Source organism: Chinchilla lanigera, unplaced genomic scaffold (genome assembly GCF_000276665.1).
Source record: "Chinchilla lanigera isolate Chin_1 unplaced genomic scaffold, ChiLan1.0 scaffold00013, whole genome shotgun sequence".
Taxonomy (NCBI): domain Eukaryota; kingdom Metazoa; phylum Chordata; class Mammalia; order Rodentia; family Chinchillidae; genus Chinchilla; species Chinchilla lanigera.
In genome coordinates, this window is record NW_004955414.1 from 15,471,930 (window position 1) to 15,496,686 (window position 24,757).

At 40.5% G+C, this 24,757-nt stretch overlaps 2 protein-coding genes across 30 annotated transcripts in view; both read right to left on the bottom strand.

Annotated features, from left to right (window-relative positions):
• The window catches only part of LOC102015398 (chromosome unknown open reading frame, human C11orf30), an 86,640-nt gene extending 76,079 nt beyond the window's left edge, over positions 1-10,561 (bottom strand). For 16 of the 21 annotated variants that reach the window (XR_001233130.1, XR_001233129.1, XM_013511870.1 and 13 more), the window contains exons 1-2: positions 7,529-7,632; positions 5,791-5,899 (exon numbers count right to left, since the gene is read on the bottom strand). Coding sequence is in view for 19 of the 21 variants with exons in the window: in XM_013511870.1 (XP_013367324.1) it covers positions 5,791-5,860 (70 nt within the window). In the remaining 2 variants the exon portion in view is untranslated. The other 5 variants (XM_013511859.1, XM_013511860.1, XM_013511863.1 and 2 more) reach the window with 5 other exon arrangements.
• A 2,068-nt stretch (positions 10,562-12,629) lies between these two features.
• Positions 12,630-24,757, bottom strand: part of LOC102019590 (putative uncharacterized protein FLJ37770) — a 54,433-nt gene continuing 42,305 nt past the window's right edge. For 5 of the 9 annotated variants that reach the window (XM_013511877.1, XM_013511873.1, XM_013511878.1 and 2 more), the window contains one exon: positions 12,630-13,350. The gene's annotated coding sequence lies outside the window, so the exon portion shown is untranslated. The remainder of the gene's footprint in view (positions 13,351-24,757) is intronic. The other 4 variants (XM_013511880.1, XM_013511879.1, XM_013511875.1 and 1 more) reach the window with 1 other exon arrangement.

Below are 24,757 nucleotides of genomic sequence, written 5' to 3' on the forward strand. Positions count from 1 at the left end.
AAAATAAAATAAAATAAAATAAAATAAAATACCTATTTGCAATGGCTAAAATAAAAAAAATTTTGGCTCCATCACTGCTATTTACTAGTTATGTGACTTTAGACAAGTCCTTTCTTATTTGTGAACTTGTTTCCTTATCTAAAAAGAACCTTGTAGGTACTTTCCAGATATAAGATCCTCTGTATCTACAAAACTATCATCAAAATGACTAATTAGAAAACATGAAATGTTCTTAAAGCAACTAGGACATAATACAGTGAGTCTTAATACCAGACAGCTTTATTTCACTCTTTCCATGGAAACAAACCATTACAAAATGAATCTGTCAGTCCCTGGTACTGGTTAAAATACAAAACTGTAAGGCCTCAACAGCCTCCAGTAAAACATACATGCCTACCACTGTAGCTTGTGTACATCTCTCCCATAGACTGTGGACCAGACATGTAACTTGCTTTTGGCCAATGGAATACTGGAAAATGCATGCAAATACTTGCTAAAAACTTGAACTTGGGGCCTTGCTCCCTTAAAGATACCAAGCCCCAAGCAGCCCAGAATGAAAGGCCGTAGGAAGAGAGAGGCCCAGTCATCTCAGCTAAACTACCAACTTCAAAGAGACACAAGAGCGATCTCAGACAACACCAACAACCTATATAATAGAAAGAAATGATGAAACAGATGCTTTAAGTCATTAATACTTTGAAACAGGTATATATAAACAAAAAGAATGATAGGGAATATATGTCCAGACTAGAATTATCTTCATACTCAAGATGCTACAAGTATTCACTATTTGCCAACGTGTGACATAAAACACACTAAATACAAGCCAAACAGGTGCATGACTGCAGACGAGGTATTTACCAGTAATAGACTAGTAGTCTCATTTAGTTCATATTATTGACAAGTCTATCAAAAGGAAGCTTTATATAGAAGAGTGGGAAGACTACATTAAATAGAAATGTCTGGTCCAAATGAATGACCTGAAGTATATATCCTGCATGTTCAAGCTGTACTGGATACTTTATAGACATTTCACAGAATTTCTCCTGAAAGACAAGCTCTGCTGCTCTGGATAGTAAAGGAAATACTTAATTCTAGGAGACATGAAGAAAAAACTTAGTTTTAGGAAACATTATTTCAGCTTTTATCAGACCCAGAGTAGAGATAGGCACCAAAAATGACCTAATAAGAATTAACTATACTCTAAATATTTATAGACTATTTCATTTAACAAATCAATACTGAGTCCTATTACATATATACTAGATAGTGTGTTAGGTCATGCCCTCAAGAAGTCAACCGTAGAATACAGTTACTGTGTAGTAAATCCTCAAGAAATTAGATGAAATTTACACACAACAATAAATGAACAGAGGAGAAACGTATCACCTAGTCCGGAAACAAGCCTTAATTAGGAAAAAAAAAACCTATGCTCCAGGCGGGCATGGGGATGAACGCAAACGTGGAAAAGGAGAGTAAAAGAGAGTAAAACAGCAGACAGTGTCTCATTATTTCAGTAACTTCCAGTCAGTGACTATATTTGAGAATTTTATACTAAGGGAAACAAAATGTCTATATAGTTACTAACACAAATCAAACTACTCATAAAATATTACTACTACTACTACTACATTACTACTACAATACTACTACTACAAAGTGCCACAGAAATATTTCTAGGAACAAAAGTCAACCATTTTTATGGGTATCCTCAAATCTTGATTTTCTTCAGTACTAAAGATCAAATCATGGGGCACACTACCACTGAACTACATTCCAGCTCTACGTTTTTTAAATTTTGAGACAGGGCCTACTTATTTGCCCAAGAGGGACTCAAACTTGCAATACCCTTGCCTCAGTTTCCCAAGTGCTGGGATTGCAGGCATGTGCCACCATACACAGCTTCACAATATGTCTTAAACTTGGTTGAATTTCTGGTATCATGTTTGGTGCCATTCCAGTATAGTGTTAACTCCAATAACATGTAAGTATAATGAAGTAAACATATGTGAACATCTCAGAAAACAGAAGATTTAGCTGGGCTTGGTGTCACACACCTGTAATCTGAGCATTTCAGGAAAATGAGGCAGGAGGATGCAAGTGTGAGCCCAACCTGACAACTTAGCAACACCTTGTCTCAAAAAATGAAAAAGGGATGGGGTATGGCTTAGTGTGAAGGACATGGGTTCAATCCCCACTGCCACAAGAAAGGAAGAAAGGAGGGAAGGAAGGAAAGTGGAAAGGATGAAGAAAAAAGAGGACACAGAAATAAAAAATTTGCCAAACCATTTTTTTTCTAAACCATTTTTTTAAAAACCCTTACATCATTCCATTTAAACAAATCAGCCATTCAATTATACTACAGTACATAAAACCTCACATTGGCTAGGGTTATGTAGTTACATGTAGTCATAAAATTGGGCAAGGCCTATGTTAATAGTTTATATCTAGGTTTTCCCACAACGCCTCATGTACTCACAGCCTGGGCATTTGAAAGCTGATTGACTCATAAGAACAATACAGCTAAATGTGATGTTAGAAAGTGGGACCTAGTCAGAAATGGCAAGTCACTGGGGGAATGGCCTGGAAGGGTGTATCTCCCTCCCCTGTTCCTCCTCTCTCTGCTTTCTGACTACCATGAGGCAAGCAGCTTTCCTCCACCCAGGCTCTTCCACCATGCTGTAGACCACACAAAAATTGAAACTTCAACAAAGACAACAAAATAAACCTGCCTTCCTTTAAGTTTTAGCATCAGGTATTTTGTCCCAGCGATGAGAAAAGTAACTAAGACACCCTGTAATCCCTGCACTCTGAAAGGCTGAAGCAGAAAGATTGTAAATTCAAGCCAAGCCTGGGCAACTTAGTGAAAGAAAGACCAAAACTCAAAACAGGCTGGGGATGCAGCTCAAGACCCAGGCGCTGGGTTCAAGGGGGGAGGGGAACACAAAGTTAAAAGGCATTTCCCTATCAGTGGTACATTCAGTATATCATAAAGATATTATCCCAATTTCTTTATAATTAAGTAAAATCTGTTCAGTATTTCACATTAACATAACTTATAAGTATCTTTAAAATGACAAAACTAATTCTTCAATACATTATCTTTTCTAAACTTAGGGCCTGGAGTTAGTATTTGAAGGCAATTCCAAGTTCACTGTTATGATAATGAGCCAACAGGTGGGAAGGAAGTCTTGGGTAAATCACTATCAAGGTCTCAGAGTGTCAAGACATTACCCTGTAGGATAGCTGTTTTCTTTTTTGTATAGAAGCAACTCTCCAGCAGCATTATTCACACAGCTCTTACTAAAATTAGAGATAAATTTAATATTTTTCATTTTTATTTCCATTTATTCCATGGTGAATTTTATTGCTGTGCCCTAGGTTTTTGTTCATCTGTGACACTTTTTTCTTCTGTGCAGTCTTCTCTTCTGGTTTAGAAATAGTTTGCTCCTTTTCAGGAAGGATCATCCCCAGGTGGGGTGCGGAGGGGGGTGGGGGGGGGGAGCTCACCTATGGGCAATCTCACTCCGAGTTCTATAAGTACCAGAGCACATCTTGGGTGGCTCGTTCACCTGATACGCTCAATGAGAGAATGTACATCTAAACTCAAAAATTTAGCCTTACTCTGCATTTTAAAGCAGGTGTAACAATAATTCAGCATTCCTTTTGGGCCACTAACGCTGTGTCCAGCACCATTGTTTTGTCTAGGCATACCCACTAACTCCACCATTGTAACACAATGGTACATACTGCTTCTGCAAAGTGGTATCTTTTTGATACTGGGTGGCTTTTCAGAAACACATAGTCCTGGGGAGTTTCAGGAGTATTCTTTCTTTTAGTGAGCACAAAGATATTAGCCTTTTGATCTGCATAACTTTTGCGGGGTTTTCTGGGTTGAGCGAATACCAAACCATTCCCATTTATCATTTCAGGCCACATATGGGAAGAACTAAGGATAAATTTGGAGGTAAAGGTTATCATTTTTATTTTTAAACATAATCTCTTGATTCAAAGCCTCCAAAACCCAGAAGCCCCAATCCAATCTATTGTCTTTGTGATCTGTTCCTCTGCAATTAGCTCAGCTATAAAATAAATGAGTCCAATTTTACAATTGACAGCAAGTTATATTAATTGCACAAGAGGCAGGGTGTGGTAGCGCACGCCTATAATCCCAGCACGTGGGAGGCTGAGGCAGGAGGATTGTTGTGAGACCAGCCTGGCCTACAAAGTGAGCTCAAGGCCAGCCTGAGCGGCATAGGGAGACCCTGTCTCAAAAAGACAAAAAAAAGAAAAGAAAAACTAACTGCACAAGTGTGTAGAAAACTATTTTCAAATTAATATTAGAAGTCTACGGGGCTGGGGATTTAGCTCAGTGGCACAGCGCCTGCCTGGCAAGTACAAGGTCGTGAATTCGATTCCCGGTACCAGAGAAAAACAAACCAACAAAAAAAGAAGTCTGTATGTAAGATTAAAAAAATATATAGATGAATAATAAACACTTCCCACCAAAAACATTTCTCTTCAACTTGCTAAAATAACGTTAAATCCAGGTCCAGTGAGGCATGTCTGTAACCCTAGCTACTTAGGAGGATCCTAACTTTGAGCCTAGTCTGGACATACGCTGTCTCAAAATAAAAAATGAAAAAAGGACTAGGGATATAGCTCAATGGTAGAGTATCCCTGGGTTCTATCACAAATACTGTAAAAATAAATTCCACGAATTGGTTTGAAATCCTCATAGTGGCATGAGGGGAACTAAAAAAGGGCAAACGTTACTAGCAGACCTGAGTAGCCCTAATTTTATCTGATCTACATATAGGAATTCCCAACAAATATTACCTTTGAAGCATTTTTTGCAGCTCTTTAAATACTACAGTCAGAAGCCAGGCATTATGATAGGCTTTTATTTAAATAATTCATATTCACTGCTTAAACATTTACTGCTTATTTTCAATTTTTTTTTGCATTTATTTCATCTATTGCGCTAATTTGAAGCTACAGCAGTAAGAAGAAAAGCTCCCTATAGTCTAAGATAGCATTTCTCAACCACAGATCTTCATTTGAACCAAATATGGAAAATAATTTGAGTAACTCTTCTCAATTTTCTTGGGATGGCACATAACTAGTACCATTCTAGATGCAAAATAGAAGTTAGTTCATTACATGCAACGGATACCTTGACATTAGGGCTTAATTCTCTCCCTAAAATGCTGGTTAAGAAAGGTTGCTGTAACGGAAAAGCACTAAATGGTAATTAATAAGCATAAAATATGTTTTATTACTAATAGTAAAATATAATTTGGGGAAGTAGGTACAGCTTGTATTAACTTAGAATTCAGAAGTATGTATATGTAATTCACATATACATTTATGCAGGTTAAAAGTACGCTAACGTGAGATTGAAAATCATTCAAGTCAAATACTGACTTTAGTGTCAGCATTATCCTAGGTTTTAAACTTCATCTGTAAAATGGAGGCCAAAAAAAAAAAAAGCATAAAACAGCCCACCTTTTAGGTTTGAGTGAAGACTAAGTGAGATGTTGAATATAAGAGACTCAAAATAGTCAAGGAACTATCAACGAGTCTTAGCTACTTGTATTATGATGATTTGTGCGCCTCTTATGTACAAATCACCACAACAGACACTGGGGAAACAACAATGAGAATGATGGTGACTATATTTCCAAAGAGTTTCTAATATAGCATAAGATGACACTGAGATAAACAACTATACCCCAAACAGAAAAGAAAAACATCAAAGACAAAAAACACTAATAATTAAAACCATACCCAGTTTTCGAAGAATCCTTTTGCATTCATCTCTGCTGAGATCCAAAAGGGTTGGCCACACCACAGGCATTGCTGCTTACGTTTGGTAGCCCCAAAGAGCTTGTCCTCCCTACCAGAAGAAAAACAACCAATTTACCAAAGTACTTCAAAGGCCACTCACCTGGAGATCCATCCACAGGCTAAGAAGTGAAACCAATAAGATACCCCACGATCATTTTTCATCACCACAGTTTCCAACTTCTGATAAAGAATTAAAGCAGCATTTGAGAGTTTATTATACCAGTCAGTAACAGTGGAAAGAGCACAGGGTTTAGAGTCAGACAGACACCTCTAGGTTCTAGTTCCAGCTTTTCAACGTAATGGTAGTATGATCCTCGCTGAACTAGACACTCTGAACCGGCTTTACCCATGTATTACTACCAAGGTATTACTATTCAGTTTGTTGTGTGTTAATGAACAAAACATACCAAGTTTTTCATGAAGACTGGTATGCAATTTAATAAATACAAACTACTACCTATATAAGCTTGGGCAAGTGACTTCTGTCGGCTTCCTCACTTACAGTTTCTAACATACTGTGCTAATGAAATCCAATAATAAAGAATGCTCTCCTTAAGTCTTAACAATGAAATATGAATTTAGACCTCGTAGTCATTAAACTACTGTTTACCAAAAGTTTAAATGCCAAGCACTTACTTCGTAGGGGGACACCGCCTTAGTCTAGAGGACAAAAAGCGCTTGGGGCTTACACAATACCTGCTCTGCGTACAGCAGACCCTCGGTAAACATTTGTTAAATGGATAAATGAATGGTTGGCGGGAGAAAGTAAAATGAATGAATGAGTCAACTCACTGTCTAGCCTAGGAATCACTGAACCGAAATAACTGCTATATCCGGTTCCAGTGGCTGGGCTGCCAACTCCAACTCTACGCCCCCAATTCAATCCCCTCCCCCTACTTCCCACCATCCTCAGTTCAGAACCAACTCGGCGCTAGCAGAACTGGACTCAGCGGCGCAGCTGACAAGCTGACTTAAAGGGTTGGGGAGGAGGAAAAGGGGCAGAGCCAAAGAAATCCGCTCCCTCCACAAGCTTGTCCCCGCCTCCGGACAGGATCTTGGAGGCGGCTCGACCGCCTGAATCTAGCACCACGTCACTGCATCCCAACGCGTCCTGGCCAGCGGACCCTACCGCGGGGCTGCCTCGCATCCGAAACGCCGGCAATAGCTGCCGGGGCCGGTTGGGGCCCCAGGATCTCGTGGGATCCTTCCCGGCTCAAGTGTCAAGGAAACAAGCCCGCCCCGCCCCCTCTCCTAACACGCACTCGCCCGCAGCACTAGAGCAACCAGCCCAGGCTCCTCGCCCGCGCCTCAGCGCGGATCCCAATGCCAAGCCCGCGACCTGAGCCCCGCCGGCCGGCAGCCGGTGTCAGGGGCCCCCGGCCGGCATCTGCGCCTCGCTCCCTTCCCCGCGGAGAGGACAACGGAAAAGAGTAGGCGCGCGGACAGCCTGTCGGACTGCCGGGACTCACTGAGAGCTCCTAGTGCTGCAGCCCCGGCATCCCGGCGCCAGGCCTGCCAGAGTCCCCCTCCGGCCACCTCCGGGAGACCCACGATACCGTTAGGAAACAACGGAGGATGGGGCTGGGCGCCCCAACCTGAGCTCCAAGTGCCTGGCCCGGGGCTCCTCTGCGCTGGGTGTCTGCCAGCTCTTCCCAGGACCCGCCGGAGAGTCACCCACCTGCCCGGCCTTTCGGGGCTCATCTAAAAGGCTCCTCCGCCAAGACTAGGGGACACCAGGAATAGGGTTTGTTTGCGGTGCCTCAGAAGGGGCAAGATGGCGACAGGTACCAGAGCGCAGCCGCAGGCGCGCGTTGCCAATCGGGAGGTGTAGTTCGCCTTTCCCGCCTTTCGAAGAACGGGCACCAAAGTCCCGCGGTTCATCCTGTCCTTTTCTTACGCTTTTTGAAAGGAAAGGGCCGGTATCGCATGGGGCTGCTAGGAGTTGTAGTCCAACGCAAACCGCCGTCTTTCACTTCAGGTTTGCTGTCGCACGCGCAAGGAAGGCTGGGATTGTAGTTCCTTTGGCTTCTCCAGCATACTCTGGTTTCTGGCTTCGCGCGCCTCTCCCCTGCTGCCGTGCCCTAGCCAATCAGCGGTGCTCTCTGCTACGCGTAGCGTCGCACGTCGCGGCCAAAATGGCGGCAGCAGCTGGAGTTTGCATTTCGCGGCGACCTTTATTCCAGTGAGGTTAGGAATAGAAAAAGTCCGGCTTGTCGCTGAAGCGCACTTACGGCGTAGGATCGGATTCGTCAAAGTTGTAGCGGCCGTTATCAACGGTCTGCAACCACTCAAACAACAACTAGAAGAGAAATAATACACCCCGAGAATTGACAATGGAGTTACCCATACCTGAACTCGGGATTACGGAGTTTCAAATGGAGAAAGAGAACCTTAGCGTTCTCAACTTCGGGTTCCTGCACATGTGAAGTGCAGATGACGGTGATAGCTCGTGCTATGTCTGCCAAAGGCAAGAGGAAGGGATTTATTTGAGGCACTACGGCGTGGTAGGCTCACCCTCAGCCTTTGTTCTTGTTTAATCGCACAATGTTGTGCAGGTCTTGTCGCTCTTATCTTTCAGAGAAGGGGCCCTATATATTAGGATTCAAAGGTAGTGCCTAATGTTGAAGATTCCATCAGATTTTGTGTTTGACCTCCCTCCAAATTTCCTTTTATTAGTAATTCTCGAGCCAAAGGAGGTTTTGATGTACATTCTATTACCAGATGTAGTTTCCTTCTTCAAAGAGGACTGGAGCATGCCTGAGGCCTTGGTTTCTATCCCGAGGCCCTCAAAGAAAAGAAAAATACTACCCTGTTAAGGAATAATATATCCTATGGAGATGTTGTGGTACACAACGTAGAAAAAAGTCCTTTGTAAGTCAGGAACCATTATATAAATCACTGATTATGTTCATGTTCTGGAACAGCGCTGTAGGTTTGGAAGAGAAAATAATGGTATTTAAGTTTCCTGCCTGCCCTCCTTGATCTTCCAGTGCATCCTATCTTGAGGCCAGTTGCTTAAGAACGTGTTAAAATAGAAAATGAAATCTTAATAGAAGATTTTGTAATAACATACATTATTTAATTTGAGCTTTGCACTATCTTGATGAGCCACATATAATTAAGGTCCCCCATACTATGAAAGCAAAACCCAGATGTTCAGTAACTCACCCAGTGTCATATAGCTGGGTTATATAACCTCTGGTCTTCTGACCATCAAGTGTCCTTTACAAGGAATATCAGAATGACAAATAATAGAGTAGAAATGAAAAGACGGCTTATAAAAACTGACTCCTACCATAAGAAATATGATGAATTACCATAGTTAATCTTGTATTTACTAGGTGCCAAGTAGTGTTTTAAGCATTTCACATAATAACTCAGTCCTTAAAACCACTTTAGGAGGTAGAAACTATTATTATCCCTAATTACAAACAAGGCAACTGAGGCATAAGAAGTTTAATAGGTTGCCTAAGGTCACACATAAGTAAATGGTAAAGCCAGGATCTGAATCTAAGCAGTTTGGCTCCAGAGTCTATCCTATAGCTTAGTAGTTCTCACAGTTTAATGTTCCGTAGGAACCACTTGAGGATCCCATTAAAATACAAATTTTGATTGTGTATGTCTGGGATAAGCCTTAAATCTGGTATTAAGTGATGATGGTGTTTTTCTCCTAACCATTTTTTTTTTCCCAGCCAGAAACTACCTTCCCCATGCTGCCTCTGGCTGCTTCATTACCCCAAATGTTCCTAATGGTGTATTCTCTTCATATGCATCAGACTCAAACTATCCTCAAGAAGCATATCCTACCTCTATTCCATTCCCTCTCTGCTCCTATGCCACATATTGACAGAACTTGTTACAGAACTTGAAACACTGAGATACTGTATAGTCATTTGTTTAAAAATTCCTAACCATGAGCTCTTTAAGGAGAGGAACGAATCAGGTCTGCTCACTCTTGTGCTTAGTACATAATAATGCTGACTTATCCAGAGTTTTCACTTGTTCAAAATGCAGTTGCATACTTTGGATTGTTCCCTACAATAATCTTATATTAGCCCTGTTTTATGAATGAAGAAAGTAAGGCAGAGAGAAAAACAGCTTCCCAAGATAACAGGCTAAGGAGCTGGGGATTTAGCTCAGCAGCACAGCACCTGCCTGGCAAGCGCAAGGTTGTGAGATCTATTCCTGGTATCAGAAAAAAATGAAAACCAAAAAAAAAAAGCAAAGCAAGATAACAGGCTAAGTAGCAAAACCATGATTTCAAATGAACTCACTTTCCAGGAAATGTGAGATAAATGAAAGTCACCCCACACTTAACTTCCAAAGGAGAAAAGCTAGATTTATTATCCTACTAGACATAAATGATTATCCTCTACTCCGGGAAAATAAATGGTAACATAATGCCTATCTAATGTTATTCCTCTATTAACTAAACACCTTAGTCTTAAATTCTTCAAAATGCCTATCATCTACCATTCTTATATTATGTGGCTATTTTGGAAAGGTAGACATCATTGTCATCATGAAAGTATCTGTTAAGCTACCATGATATTACATAGGCAAATTGAAATGGATAAGACCTTAGGGACTCATTTCACACTAATAAAATCTCAGGGTCTGAAGAAGTCAAGGGATTTATCGAAAATCATATGGAAATTTCGTATCAGAACTGGGGTTGGAGCCATGGTGGCGCGGGCCTGTAATCCTAGCACTTGGGAGGATGAGGCAGGAGGATCATTGCGAGTTCGAGATCAGCCTGGGCTACAAAGTGAGCTCAAGGCCAGCCTGAACTGCATAGTGAAACCCTGTCTCAAAAAGATCCAAAGGAAAAAAAAAAAAAAACTGGGGTTGGATCTTTCAAATGGTATTTTTTTTCTGCTATACCACACTGTCTAGTTTCTTATCTTTAAGAGGTTTATTACTATACTGATGTGGCTAATGTATGTATTAAAAATGGGACTAACCAGACTAAAATCTATGTAAGTAGAATATTAAATAGTAGGTCAAGATGAGAAGATCTGAGACAAGAACAATGGGATAAGTGTGTTGGGGGAGGTATCTTGAGGGGAATTAATAGCAATGTGCCTTTTACCATAATAAATTTTTTAAAATATTCACTGGAGGGCTGGGGATTTAGCTCAGTGGCACAGCGCCTGCCTGGCAAGCGCAACGTCGTAAGTTCAGTTCCTGGTATCAGAAAGAAATGACAAAAAAAATTAAAAAGTAAAAAATAAAAAATAAAATATTCACTGGATATTGAAAAAAAAGTGGATTTTCAGGATAGGAGAGAAAAAAGGAAAGGAAATTGGAAATAACTGATAATTACATGCTCAGGCACAAAGGAGTATCAGAAACACTTCAGAACAATCTAGAATGGCTTTAGAAAAGAGGTGAAAGATCTATCCACTGCCTTGTCAACAGCTTCCTCACCTTCCCTGGAATTTTATAGTTTCTACCTACCAAATAGCTGGCTTTATTGTATTGGTGAGTGATAGGGCCTTAGCACCTCTGGAATGGGCCTTTGTACAAACCTCTTTCCTCCAGAAGAACCTCAATCACCTTTTGCCCAATATACCCACCATATTTGTCACTACTGTCAAAATGAGCTATCAAGGCTCATCATAGCAATTTTCTTAAACATTGGCTTCCAATTGCGAGCAGAATGCAATATCAGCTTTTTTTCAAGCAAACCTATGCTAGTTACCTACGTAACTTTTCCCTAGAGCACTGCTGCCATCTCTTTGTCTTGTGTAAAGTGTGGCATTTTCCTTAATTTCACTGCTTCCTGTAAAGTCCCTTTGAGAGTTCTTTCTCCTCTCCCACGCTTCTATATCTCAAGTCAGAAGTAAAAATTGGCATTCTGCTAACATCACTATAGCTACCAGACCAACTACCCCTGTACTGAGTCTCTCACATTAAGCCATACAAACTCCGTTTCATCACTCCTAGGGAGATCTTTGAGTTTGCTGTCATCAGCTTAGGTTGCTCCATTGTATACTCTGCCCTTGCACTCATCAATATAAAAACCTTTCTTCACAGCTTCTATTCATCCACCCACTTCTGTGCTTTATTCTCATGGACTGTTCTACTAAAATCAGTAGCCAAGGTACCCCACATGTAAAACAAAACTTTGTTATTCCATATGTCTTAACTCCTTTCCCTTCACCCAGCCTGTTCTTCAACTTCAGGACATCTGTAGGCTTATAGGGTTCCCAATTTTCCAAGTCTGTTCCTCTAAACAGGATTTACTTTCTTCCCATTCTAGCCTGGGCTCACATCATTTATTTCAAACCCAGTCTTCACACTTACAAGTCCACTCAACCATCTCTGTCCTTCACATCAACCCTAAAACAGTCCTCATGCTTGTATCATTTTCTCTCTCAAGCCCTCCCCATGGTGATAAAGCCTTAGTTAACCATTACTACATAATAAGTTAGCCCAAACTTTAGTGGCTTAAAACAAAGAAAAAAAAAGAGGTGTTTTTTAAAAAAGTTTCATATAATTTTTACAGTTTATGTTGGAATCAAAAATGGCTTAGTGGGTTGATTTTTGCTCAAGGTCTCTCAAGCGTTTACAGACATCTCAAGGCTGACAGGCTGGAGGATCAGTTTACAAGATAGCTCACTCTCATGGTTGGCAAGTTAGTAAGGAAAATGGTCTCAGCTTCTCACGGTGTGCACCTCCCTGGATGGCTAAGCATCTTCAGGATGTGATAACCTGGCTTGCCCCATAGTAAGTGATCTAAAAAAGAACACTGTAAAAGCTACAATGTGAGAGAATGAGGAGAGAGCATCAAACTTTATAGATGTGTGTTTAAAGGTTTATAGCACACAGCCCTTGAAGGGGAATTTGTACAAAGCAGAAAAACCGTAACAACTTCATGGGGGTAAGTTGAAATAATATTAAATAGCATTTATTGAAGACTCATTATAAGAAGAACACCCTGTATGCATCTTCTCATTAAAACCTCAGAACATTCCCATCATATAATAATTATTGTTTCATTTTAAGGTGGAGGAAGCCAAGCCCGGCCGAAAAAATATTTTATCCAAAGTCTGATATCTCCAGAAGATGCTTTTCAAGAACACACAGATACTAATGAATTCTGGCTACCCATAGTTGCAAAACAAATCATTGCCATGGCTGAAATTATTTCTCTTGCTCACAAATCTCCAGTTTGCATTGGGCTTAGGGGGAGCAAATCATCTGTACTCTTTTTTTATGTTATCCAGTGAAGTCTGAAGGTTGAGTGAAGTCTGGAATCATCTGAGGGCTTATTTATTCATATGATCAGCAGTTAATGTTGGCTGTTGCCTGAAGTCTGATGGGTTGTCAGCTGCAAATTGTTATGTAGATCTTCATGTGATGTAGGTTTCTTAGAACAGGTGGCCAGATTCCAAGGCAAGAGAAAAATGACAGAACATTATCATTTTTATGATGAAACTGTGGAAGTCGTGTAGCATTATTTCTACCACATTCTTGATCAGAACAGTCACTAGCCTACCTAAGTTTAAGGAAAAGAGAAATAGATTCAATCTCTTGATAAATTTGATAGAATTCTAGAACATCATCTGGGACCAGAAATTATTACAGCCATTTTTAGAAAATATCACCTGCCACAGTCAACAATAGTTCATATCCCTCCCACAAGCAAGGCATTCTTCCACTCAAGATACCCCTCCCCCAAGCCTCTTCCATTATGTCAACATGGTTGGGCATAAGGTCCAGGATTTCATCAGCTAAATTAGGTCCAGGTATGTGTGAAGCTCCTCTGGTGCATTCTCTCAATTTGAGGAATAGGGAACTAAAGACACAAATTATCTCTTCCCCACACACCCAACAACTAAGGTAACACAGGCATAGAATAACCCTATAGAGCTTATTCAAAAGGAAAACATAGGAGGCACAGCAGACTCACTGGGCCATAACAATTCTGATGCTGTTTCTATGATTAGGGCTCCATCTCATGCCTTAGGCATGAATCTCTGCACCTCTTAACTCTGCCTTCAGGATTTTCTAAGCTCTGCTTTCTGAATCATTTTTTTCCATTAAAAAAAATGGCTGATGTTTGAGGCCAAGTAAATTTTCACCCTGCTTCCTGCTCATAGAAGCTCAGCTATTTTCATTTTTAAATATGTTGCTTCTTTTAACTTAAGCTTTTATTTATATTGATTGATACATATATCAGTCCGTGCTAACTAGAGAAATATATTTAATGCAAGATACATGAGTATATAAAGATTTTCAAAATAGGCTTCCAATGGTGGCCCACAGAGTCAGGTGCAGAAGAGTGCAAAAGGGACATCTGTACACTGGGGATTCAAAGGATCCAGTTGATGCCGGGCGTGGTGGCGCACGCCTGTAATTCCGGCACTCGGGAGGCTGAGGCAGGAGGATCGTTGCGAGTTCGAGGCCAGGCTAGGCTGCAAAGTGAGCTTAAGGCCAGCCTGACCTGCATAGCGAGACCCTGTCTCAAAAAGACAAAAAAAAAAAAAAAAACCCAAAGGATCCAGTTGAAATTTGAAGGCCTAGAACTCACAACAGAGTCCCTTGAAAGTCCACATAAAAAGGCCAAAGGTTCTGGGATGGAAGCCTGAAGGGTCTGTGCTGGAAGGCTAAAACCTCTCTGCTGGAAAGCTGAGAGTCTGCCCTGGAAGCCAGGAGATGACATCCAAGATGAAGATGAAGACTGGAGCTCCTCAGAAGAAACAGAGTGAACCTTCATTCTTTATTTCCCTTTTATTCCATTTAGGCAACAAGCCTGTTGGTTGGTGCTATTTACAACCAGGTAGGTCTGCTGTTTTCAACAAATCCCTTCAGCCACACCCAGAACTATGCTGGCCCAATTTAGTTGGGAGTTTCTTACTCAAGCTGACACAATCAGTTAACTGTCACACTATAATTCTTTTAAAACTTGTGTAGGTTTCTAATGAATCTTATTGGAATTTATGTACCCTACTAGTCAAAAAGTACACCAGCAAATCTCATCCAGATAAAGTGTTCACTATTTGGTCTTCAGCTGTGGAGCGCTGAGCTTAACAGTTATGGGAATTCTGCTCTTAAAGATCTTCAAGGCATACCTGAAGATCTTAGGGAAGATTTTTGTCTACCTGAAGCACTACCATAAACTGAGGTTTTACACTTACAAACATGGACTTGACTTCTTTAGACCATATTTTCCTGATAGTACCCTATGTTTAAACTCTTCCTAGAAGCCATTTCTTAATCATCTTAGCATCTTTGCCATCAGGAAAAGCTAGGAATTAATGAAAATTAACATATCCTGATTCCTTTACCCTTAACAGCTTTCTCTCTCTCTCTCTCCTCCCTCTCTCTCTCTCTCTCTCTCCTTCATTATAGGCAGCTACAAGAAACCACATAGCACTTTTAGCACCCTGCTTAGAAAGATCATCAATGAGATTATCTAGATTATTAGGTACATTTTCCATTTCCATGTTACCACGGGTGACAATGTTGCTAAAATGTTTTCCATCATATAATAAAGATCTACATTCCTCCAGCATCCAATGATTTTACTTATTACTCTTCTTTAAACCCTTATATATAGCTTTCTATAGGGACATCTGGCTTCTACTGACAGTCTCTGAAGCCATTTAGGTTCTCACTAGCAGTCTAATAACATTAGGTCCCAAGCATATCTTAGATTTTTTTTTAATAACATCTCACTTCTAATACCAAATTTTCATCTAGTGATCAGTTGCTATATAATGAATCAAAACTTTCTGAGTGAAAACAACAAAGTTTATTTTTACTCATGAATCTAGCAGTTTGAGCAGGGTATGCCAGGGATACTGTCCATCTTGGAAAACACAAACTGCAACAATCAAACCAAGATTTAAATTTAGGTCTGAGTCTAAAACATGTAATTTTCCAACTTTATCAACATAATGCAGTTGTCTTTCTTGGACAGACAATATTCAATTTTAAAACCAAAATGAGCTGGACATAGTGGTGCACACCTTGTGATCCCAGCTACTCTGGAGGTTAAAACAGAAGGATCCCAAAATCAAAGCTGGCCTGGGCAACTTACTGAAACCTTGTCTCAAAAGGCAGCGGAGATACAGTTTAATGGGCTTAGTGGTAGAGTGATTGTCTAAGCTTGTATGAGACTCTGGGTTCAGTCTCCAGTACAAAACAAAAGACAAAAGAAGAATTAAAAACGAAAGGGGTTAATCAGAAAACAAACTACATAGAGCAACCTATCCGTTCCCTGCCCACTTTGTAAAAACAGGTCTTTGGTGATCACTATAAAACATCTATGTTGTACAGCATGAAAGTAATTCTAAAAGCTAAATATTTCTTTTCTCTCCTTCTAAAAATGATTTCAGTTAAGCATTAAAGAATTTACATATATTGACGTTCATTTGTTCATTATTGGGTATTCACTGTAGCTGTATGCCAAACTCTAGAGAGCAGATGAGTAATTTGCCCTTTAAAATTTAAAATTTAGTGAGGGAAACTGTGGCGAACATTCAAACTGCTTCAAAGCTCAGGTGGCATCTAAGAACACCTGCAGATGTGACCCTGCTGTCTAGTGCAAATGCACAGTAGGATACAGTTTTGTAACCATGACTTAACATAGATAAGTATGCATGCACTGATTATAGAATTATGTAAGAATGTAAACATGAGATGAAAACCTATTGGTGGTGCATGCCTGTAATCCCAGCACTCAGGAGGCTGAGGCAGGAGGATCATCGCGAGTTCAAGACTAGACTATGCTACATAAGTGAGCTCAAGGCCAGCCTGAACTGCATAGCGAGACCCTGTCTCAAAAAAAAAAAAAAAAAGAAAGAAAGAAAACCTATATAAGAATTATACAATAAAGATGTAGGTGGCTCTTTTGCTCTTGTGCTCAGCTCTGCTCCATGTTGCCTGCTGTTGTTGATGTCTTGCATATGTGCATTCTTTAACCTGGGTACCTCACCCCTTAAAATCTCCCTTGCCTCCTGCCAGTGGGCCAACTGGCGTAGTCAGTAGGATGTTGAGGTGAGTGATCCCACCTCAAGGCAGGGGAGAGCCAGAGAATAGCTGATAAACGACCTGGGCTTTGCCATGGCTACTTGTAGCTGCCTTTTTGGCAGCTTGGAAGGCTACAGAGGACTAGAAAACAGTCTGTTTTGAGCGCAGGAATGTCTTGCAAGCCTTGAAAGTGATAGACAAATTCCGCCCCATCATCGTAAAAAGGTGGGGCAGGTGGCTTTCAAAGGGCAAAACTGCAAGAGAAATTGTTCTTCTTCTTAAAACTTTTTTTCTTTTGAAACTGCCTAGCTCTATAACTGCCTCATGGCTTTGTAATTATTTTCTTGACCCCTGTAACCACAAGAGCATCACCAAACATGCAGGATTCCTGATGGTACCATTGTACCAAGCTTCATGAACGGATGATCATTAATCTACTCTTGTAACCAATGATCTCACCCTGATAGCTAATCAGAAGAACTGCCAGGCTGTTCGGTCTCACCTTTGTACCTCCTGCTTGTGCATCATATAAAAACCCTAGAACACCAGAGATCAGGGCCTGGTATTTTAGACCAGGCATTACAATGGTTGCTAAAAATAATGTCTGAACAAAAGTACTGACTGCTTCATATAAGAAGAAATAGCATCTGAGCAGGAACAAGGACCATAAACTTAGCCCTCCAGTTTAAAGCCCTTACTCAACATATGGCCCAGGCCTTAACTGTTACATGCCAGGTTTTGATTTTAATTATGGATAAAACTGTTCAAATAAAAACCAGTATTTAAGTAGGGTCTTAAGGATTGGAGTTCAGTGGGCAAAGGAGGAAAGGTATTTGAAGCAAAGAATGAAACAACAAAGGCAAATCACAGGCATATATATTAGAATTTGGGAAACACATGCATTTCACTTTAGTAAGATGGTTTTGGGGACATCTTATTACTACCAATTGGAAGTAAAAGTTTTTTACTCTCACTAGGCCTGGTCAGACACTATCTTACAGAGAAGGGGAGGGTGCCTGGTTACCACCAGTAGGTAGAATTATATGTTCTACATGTGGCATCTGCCAACAAAGGGGAGGGGGAACTAATAGGAGATGGCTTTGTGAAAGATCCTTTGAGAATGAAAGTCCAGGCTTCAATTTGTCTTCTCTGACATGAAATGAGGAATGAGGAGAGGGAGTTAAATAGGCTCATTATAGCTCGGCTAGGGTAGAAGTCTAAACTCTCCACTCAGCACCTGCTGGTGGAGATATGGCTGGAGGCATAGTTTTCCTGTGGTATTTCAGCAGGAGTAGAATGCTTACAGCCTACAAATTTTATGATTTGTGAAGCTGTTCCTTTCCCAGTCCTTTAACTAGAGAAAAAAATCTTAAGGTTTTTAAAAAACAATCTATGCCTCTTGGCATGTCTGGATTGCTAGCTTCTCCAGTACACAATGTAGGATATATGAGACAAAAAGTAAGCCCAAAGAATTCACCACCATCTATTGCTTGGTTTCTACATTCTAATCTAACCTTGTCTGACTGATTCTCTTCACATTTCAGTCTTACTGTTCTCATACTTCAGTGTTACGGTTTTATATATACATATACAGTCTATGTATACATATGTATATGTATACATATGTGGTCTTTTATATCTTTATATGTGATGTCCAGGACTTTTAGCTGTACTTAGCAGGAAGAATAAAGAAATGTAAATATACTCCATCTTTCTGCAAATGGCAGGCCCAGGTTAATTGATTTTTACAAAGGTGTAGAAGCAGTGCTCTGGAAAAGACACAGTTAAGAGAATGAGAAGAGGCCTGGGAGAAAAATATTTGCAAAACACTCAACTGACAAGAACAGCCCAATTTAAAAATGGGCAAAATACTTGAAAAGTATACACACATGAAAATGTGCAGAATATGATTAGCTGTTATAGAAATGGAAATTAAAACCATGATACCACTACATGCCTAATAGAATAACTGAAATACATAACTGACCAGGATAGTCCTGATGAGGATGTAGAGCCACTGCAACTCTTATAAATTGTTTGTGGGAATACAAAATGGAACAGAATGTTCATGAAGGTGTTGAATAAATGCTATGGAGCAAAGGAAAAGGACTCCTTCCATCACAAAGGGCTTTATACCAGAAGTGCCTCATCTGATCAAGTTTCTACCAGGCCAAGAAGTAAGGAAAGCATGTTGGAGCCTTTAAGGCTGAAGAACATGAGAAGCAAAGGCATGAAGACATAAAAGGACATGCACAATATGTTGTAGACAAGATTTACAAGGGAAAACATTTAATACAGGACATATAATCTATAGGATTATTTTATAATATTCATCCAAAGAGTCAAATGCAAAAGAATGCAAGAGATCTGTCCACACACTAGAGACCCAAACAATCCAACTGAGGACCTGGATGGCAATGTCCTGCATGAGTCCAGCTGAAGGCCCAGAGCCCACAACGTCTCATGCAGGTCTGTATCAAGGATCTACACTGGGAAGGCTCAAAGGACAATGGTGGAAGTTAGAAAGTCTGCATCATCAGGATGAAGGACCTGTGCCAGAAGACTGAGGGATCTGCACTCTAGGTAAGGACCAGAGCACCCCCAAAAAGAACTGCAGCCATCCTCAGCAACAGCGAGGACCCAAGCTCCTCTGATGATGAGAACGCCTGACTTCATATCAGGACTACTAGTGTGACAAGCTTCTCCAGGAGAATCAACAGCACACCATCTTCCTCTCCAGTTCTCTTTTTATGCTGTTGGCAACAATCCTCAAGTGGGCCATGCACACCTAGCACCATGCTGATTCAGTTCAGCTGGGTGTTACAAGTTGCTCATTAGTTAATCCACCACAGAATGGTAACCTCGAAAAGGAAATTGAAAGGTGTTAGACTCTTAGTCCTTAACTAGGAGTACTTGTCAAAAAAATAAGAAGAGCTCTAGCAAATGTCAGAGGGCTGTGATGTGCACTCTTGGACAAAAACTTCAGATGATTGCTTAGATGATGTCTTTGGCCTAACAGTCTGGGTCTGCGATTTCCACAGTACCTCTTGAGAGAGCAGCAGACTTAATAACACAAGTGATTGCTATTTAATCCATGTTGGAACTCAAGTGGCAAAAACATCATGCTCTGGATGGTGATTTGACACTGATTAATGACTTGATCGTTACAAAGTGAAAAAGAATTGCAAATGAGAACAGAAATAAAGACAGTCTCACACACTGAGTTTTCCCCTAGTTCATTTTGGAAAAAGAAATAAAAAGCATTTTTCTTAGGTTCACCCAAGTGTTAAGATGCCTCAGGTGAGGAGCTGATGATAATCAGTAATTATCCAAGGTGAGATCCAAGCTATTTCATAAAGATGGAAATAATAACCCTGTCAGAGATGGAAATCAGCTATTATGGGGGAGGGGGCTATAAATCCAAACATAATATCCAACTTGTCTTCACCTCAGAGAGTTTCCAGCTGTTTATGACGTTCTGCTGTGATATGCCAGAGACAAAATGCATTTTTTAAAACTCTGCTCCAGCCAGCTGAACGAAGGGCTTGGAGCCACATTTACTTGCAAGAAGTGTTGAGCACTTACGAAGTTTGCAGACAAATGGTAGAAAGTGTCCATTTTCTTGTCAGTCCCAATTAAGATCTTTCCATCACAACCCTGGAGTCCATCATTATTTTCTAAATGAGTTAGTGTAAGATCAGGCCAGGTCTCTCTTGGGTTGAAAGGACACTTGTTGAGATGCTGTAGGTTTTTAACATCACCTCAAGGCCAGCAGTTCAAGTACAAGTCTTGCTAAAGGCAGAGGTAATAAAGCAATACACATTCATGGAGAGCTCAGGGAGTATATATGTTGAGAAGTGATTGCAGGAAGGAAATGGTTCAAATAATACTGTGTAAGTATATGCACATGAATGCATACACACACACACACACACACACACACACACATATACACACATCCTGCATTAAAGTATACAAGGCAACCAGTGGTAAGGCAGTTATCTCACCAGATTATAATTAGTTTAGAGGCATCTTGAGAGCAAGGACTGGAGCTTTTTGAGCTCTGAATCCCCAGCAATGTTGAATTAATGAATGATGTGTTGAATCCTAGAAGGCAGTGGTACAGGCCTGTGGAAATGTCTTCCCACAATCACATTACCCTGCCTGAGGTTCCCAAACAGGCCTCTCACTTTTGTGCCCTACCTTGTGGCTATACCCTTCCCATTCTTCCTGTACCTTTGCCCCACCCCTTCCTCCAATTCCTTGCTGTTAAAAGTCTGTCAGAAGCCCTCTTATGTTGTATATTCCACCTCACAGTGTTGTGAAAATAATTCTCAAAGCACAAAAGGGAGCAGGGAATGTTTTCAGAAGTCAGAAAGATCTGGATTTGAATCCCAATTCTACCACTTTCTTTCTTTTTTTCTACCACTTTCAAGTTCTTTGATAAGTCATGTGACCTCTTTGTACCTCAGTTTCCTCCACATTTTTTTTTTTTGGAAAGAGAAGATAAAATATATAAGGTACCTCATTCAGTGATTGGTAAAAGTACCTCATTCAATGATTGGTACAAAATACATTATCAATGAATAAATGCTAGCCTTATTCACCTCCTATAAAACCCGGCTTAGTGCTTAGTAAGTATTAGCTCCCTCTGCCTGTATAATCTTCAATGCCTCTTGTTGGTTTCTTTCCCTCCACCCCATGATATAACTTCCTCAGCCACCACTCTATAGGACCTTGTTTATGTCTCCTTTCTAGCACTTCGTGTAGGCTGACTTGTGCTTTAACTCATTGTGTTTCCCTCCCCTGTAAGCTGTCTCAAGGGCAATATCTCCAACAAGTAGCATAGGGACTAGTTTAGGAAAGACATTCCATAAATGGTTGTGTAACTGAAATAACATTTAATCCTGCTTTCCAGGAAGCAAATGATTGTGAAAAATGTCTTCTTCCAACAAGTGCTGAATGGTCTAAGTAGCAAGGAGGAAATTCCCCTATAATTAAGTGGTTCAGAGTTGATTGCTGTCCATCCAGACCAAATAAGCAGAACCTCAATTTCCAGATGTCTTTGTTTCTCTCACTTCCCACTTAGCCAGGCCAGAGGAACATTCCCGTATGGGTAACCCAATATATCTTTTTTTTCCTGAACTGATTAGAGCATTTTGGAGAAAATGCTCAAAAGTGATCCCCCCTCAATAGAAGGTGAGGGAGAGAGACAAAAATTGAAACCAGAGAAAAAAACCTTTCATATTCTAGAGGATAAAGAACACAAATAGCCAATATGACATATACAGTCCTGAGTCAAAATTGCAGAGCATAAGCAAGTCATAAAGTACTCTATCTGTACTCTTGAAATTGATTGTAGGAAAAGATACAGAAGCAAAATAAATCTTTCTCAGAGGTCATTCTATGCAGTGAGATCTGTAGCAATGAAGAACTGGAAGCAATCTAAAATATCAATTCAATTCAACAAATATTGTCTGAAATACAGTACTAAGTACAGGGCACTGGAGTTAGAATATATTGGTGAAGCTAGACTTCTAACCTTAGACACTCAATTCTATGCACTCAATTATTTCTTCGTTGGGAAAAATACAGTGCTTCTGTCTGTTCAACTTAGAAAGCAGAGCTACTATGCACTAAGAGATAAGCAATTTATTATAGAAATGCAAATTTTATGATTATGAGGATAGCTGTCTAAAGGCAGAGGAGGGCAGGGGTCAATGGAGTCACTAGCTAGTTAATCCCCGAAAGAAGCGAAGTACACCCACCTGCTGCAAAAGGGCTGTGAAGGAAGGACTGATAGAGATGTCTACAGAAGTCTCTGAATCCATAGCCAAATATCTAGTTATGAGTTTGAAGTTCCTATTGACCAGCAGGGTCGGAATTTGGAAAGAGCTGCATGAGTGGGAGAGTGAAAACAAGCTGGAACCTGCTGGCACTTTGTTAATTGTTCTTAGAAATGCCCATGATCATCGGAAAGCAATGGCTGCAGATCCACTTTTTCTTCCCAAACCTCAAGCAAGGATTGCTTTTAGCAAACTTTAACTTAGAGCCAAAAAGTTGCAGCTTGCCCAAGTTGAACACATATAAATATCCTTGTGAAGTCATTTCTATCTTTTTCCAACATTCTATGGTAAAAAGACTGGACTTTTAAGTCTAACAAGCCCTGGTTCGAATCCTGGTTCTGTTCTTCTCTATCTGTATGACCATGGGTAAATCCCCATTTCTGACTTTAATGGATCAACAGCCTTTCCTTGTGCTACCATAGCCCCTGTGTTTCTCTCCGAGGTATCATTTATTTTATCATCACCATGTATATTCCCATTTTCCTCACAAGCTTAAGCACAAGGATCACATCTGATTCCTCTCTATGGTACCTAACAATTCCTGGTTGCTATGGTTTAAATATGAGGTACCCCCACAAAAAAAACTCATGTACTGAGGGCTTAATCCCCAATACAGCAATGTTCATGGGTGGGGCTTAGAGAAATAATGGGATCATAGGGGCTCTGACATCATCACTATATTAATCAACTGATGATTTCGTCGCAGAATGGGCTGCTAGGAGGTGGGGCCAATTGGAGGAAATAGGTCACTGAGGTGTACCTTTGAAAGGCACATCTAATTCCCAACCCCTTGCTCTTAGGCTATCGCTCTCTCTGCTTTCTGGCCTCCATGAGTTGAAAAAATTTCTTCTGCATGTCCTTACACCATAACATTTTGCCTTTGAGCCAGCCAATCACAGATGAAACTATGAGCCAAAATAAGCCTTTTTTCCTTTAAGTTGTGTCAAGTATTTTGTCCCAGCAATGCTAAGCTAGGACACTGACATGGTGTAGATTGCCAATAGATGTTAGTTGAGACAATGACTTCTTCAAATGGAGAAGAGAAACTCTTCAGTTTGTCAAGTTGGTAGTAGAATTCAGTACTGAGACATTAAGGGCTGTGAGACCCATATCTGTGTCTATCACACACTCAGCACACAGTACAAACAGCTTCCAGACACCCTGATCCCATCTAAAGCTTCTGTCTTAAACCATTCACTGTATCCCCCCTTTTAACCCATTTTAATCATCCTGATTTCTGACTCTTGGACTTAACGCCAGTTTATGCCTTGCTATCACCTATTGCTTGAAATATTCAGGCCTCTGACTATCTGGTTTGAATTTTCATTCCTTCCTCTGATTAAATTATTTGTACTTTGTTTGCATAATTCCCACTCCTACCCTGGGTTCTCAGATCAGAGACCGAAAGTCTCTTCTCTCAGGGAGTTCTCAGGCTGATGACAACAGACAAGAAACCCAGCAGTTCCAGAAAAGTGTGGCGAGAGGTCTGAATTATGTCCAGAGTTCTGTGGGATCATAGAAAGCACAAAGCACACTTACCCTTACAGAGAGAAGCACAGCCCTCAGAAGGAAGTAGAGTTTGACCTGAGTCTTGAGAAACTGCATAGGAGTTCCCAGGTAGAGAAAGGAAAGATAGGTCCTACAGATAAAGACCAGTAGCACAGAGATGTGAAGAAAGGAGAGAATAGAGTTTGGGGGGAGTGCAGGTGGGTGGTGTGATGGGAAAAGCAGGAAAACATAGTTAAGAACTGAAGGGAAATGACCAAATGTTAGATCATGAATAGCTTCCATTCCAAACTATAGAACTTAGGCCTCACCTGTAGGACAGAGGTTGTAAATTATCAGATAATTTGCCCAAGCGTGTGCTTTGTTTCCTCAAGTAATTTTCAAAAACCTTTTTAAAAAAATATGTTGTAGTTGAAAGATAACATACAAAATTCTACCTCTCCAACTTCTGTAGAAAAAGCAGATTTGGCCACAATAGGCTCTCATTCATTCCCACATTAAGTAAGTGTTGTTGAACTTTTAGATACTGTATGTGTTTTGTGACTCTCTAGTTTCTACCACACTTCTTCATC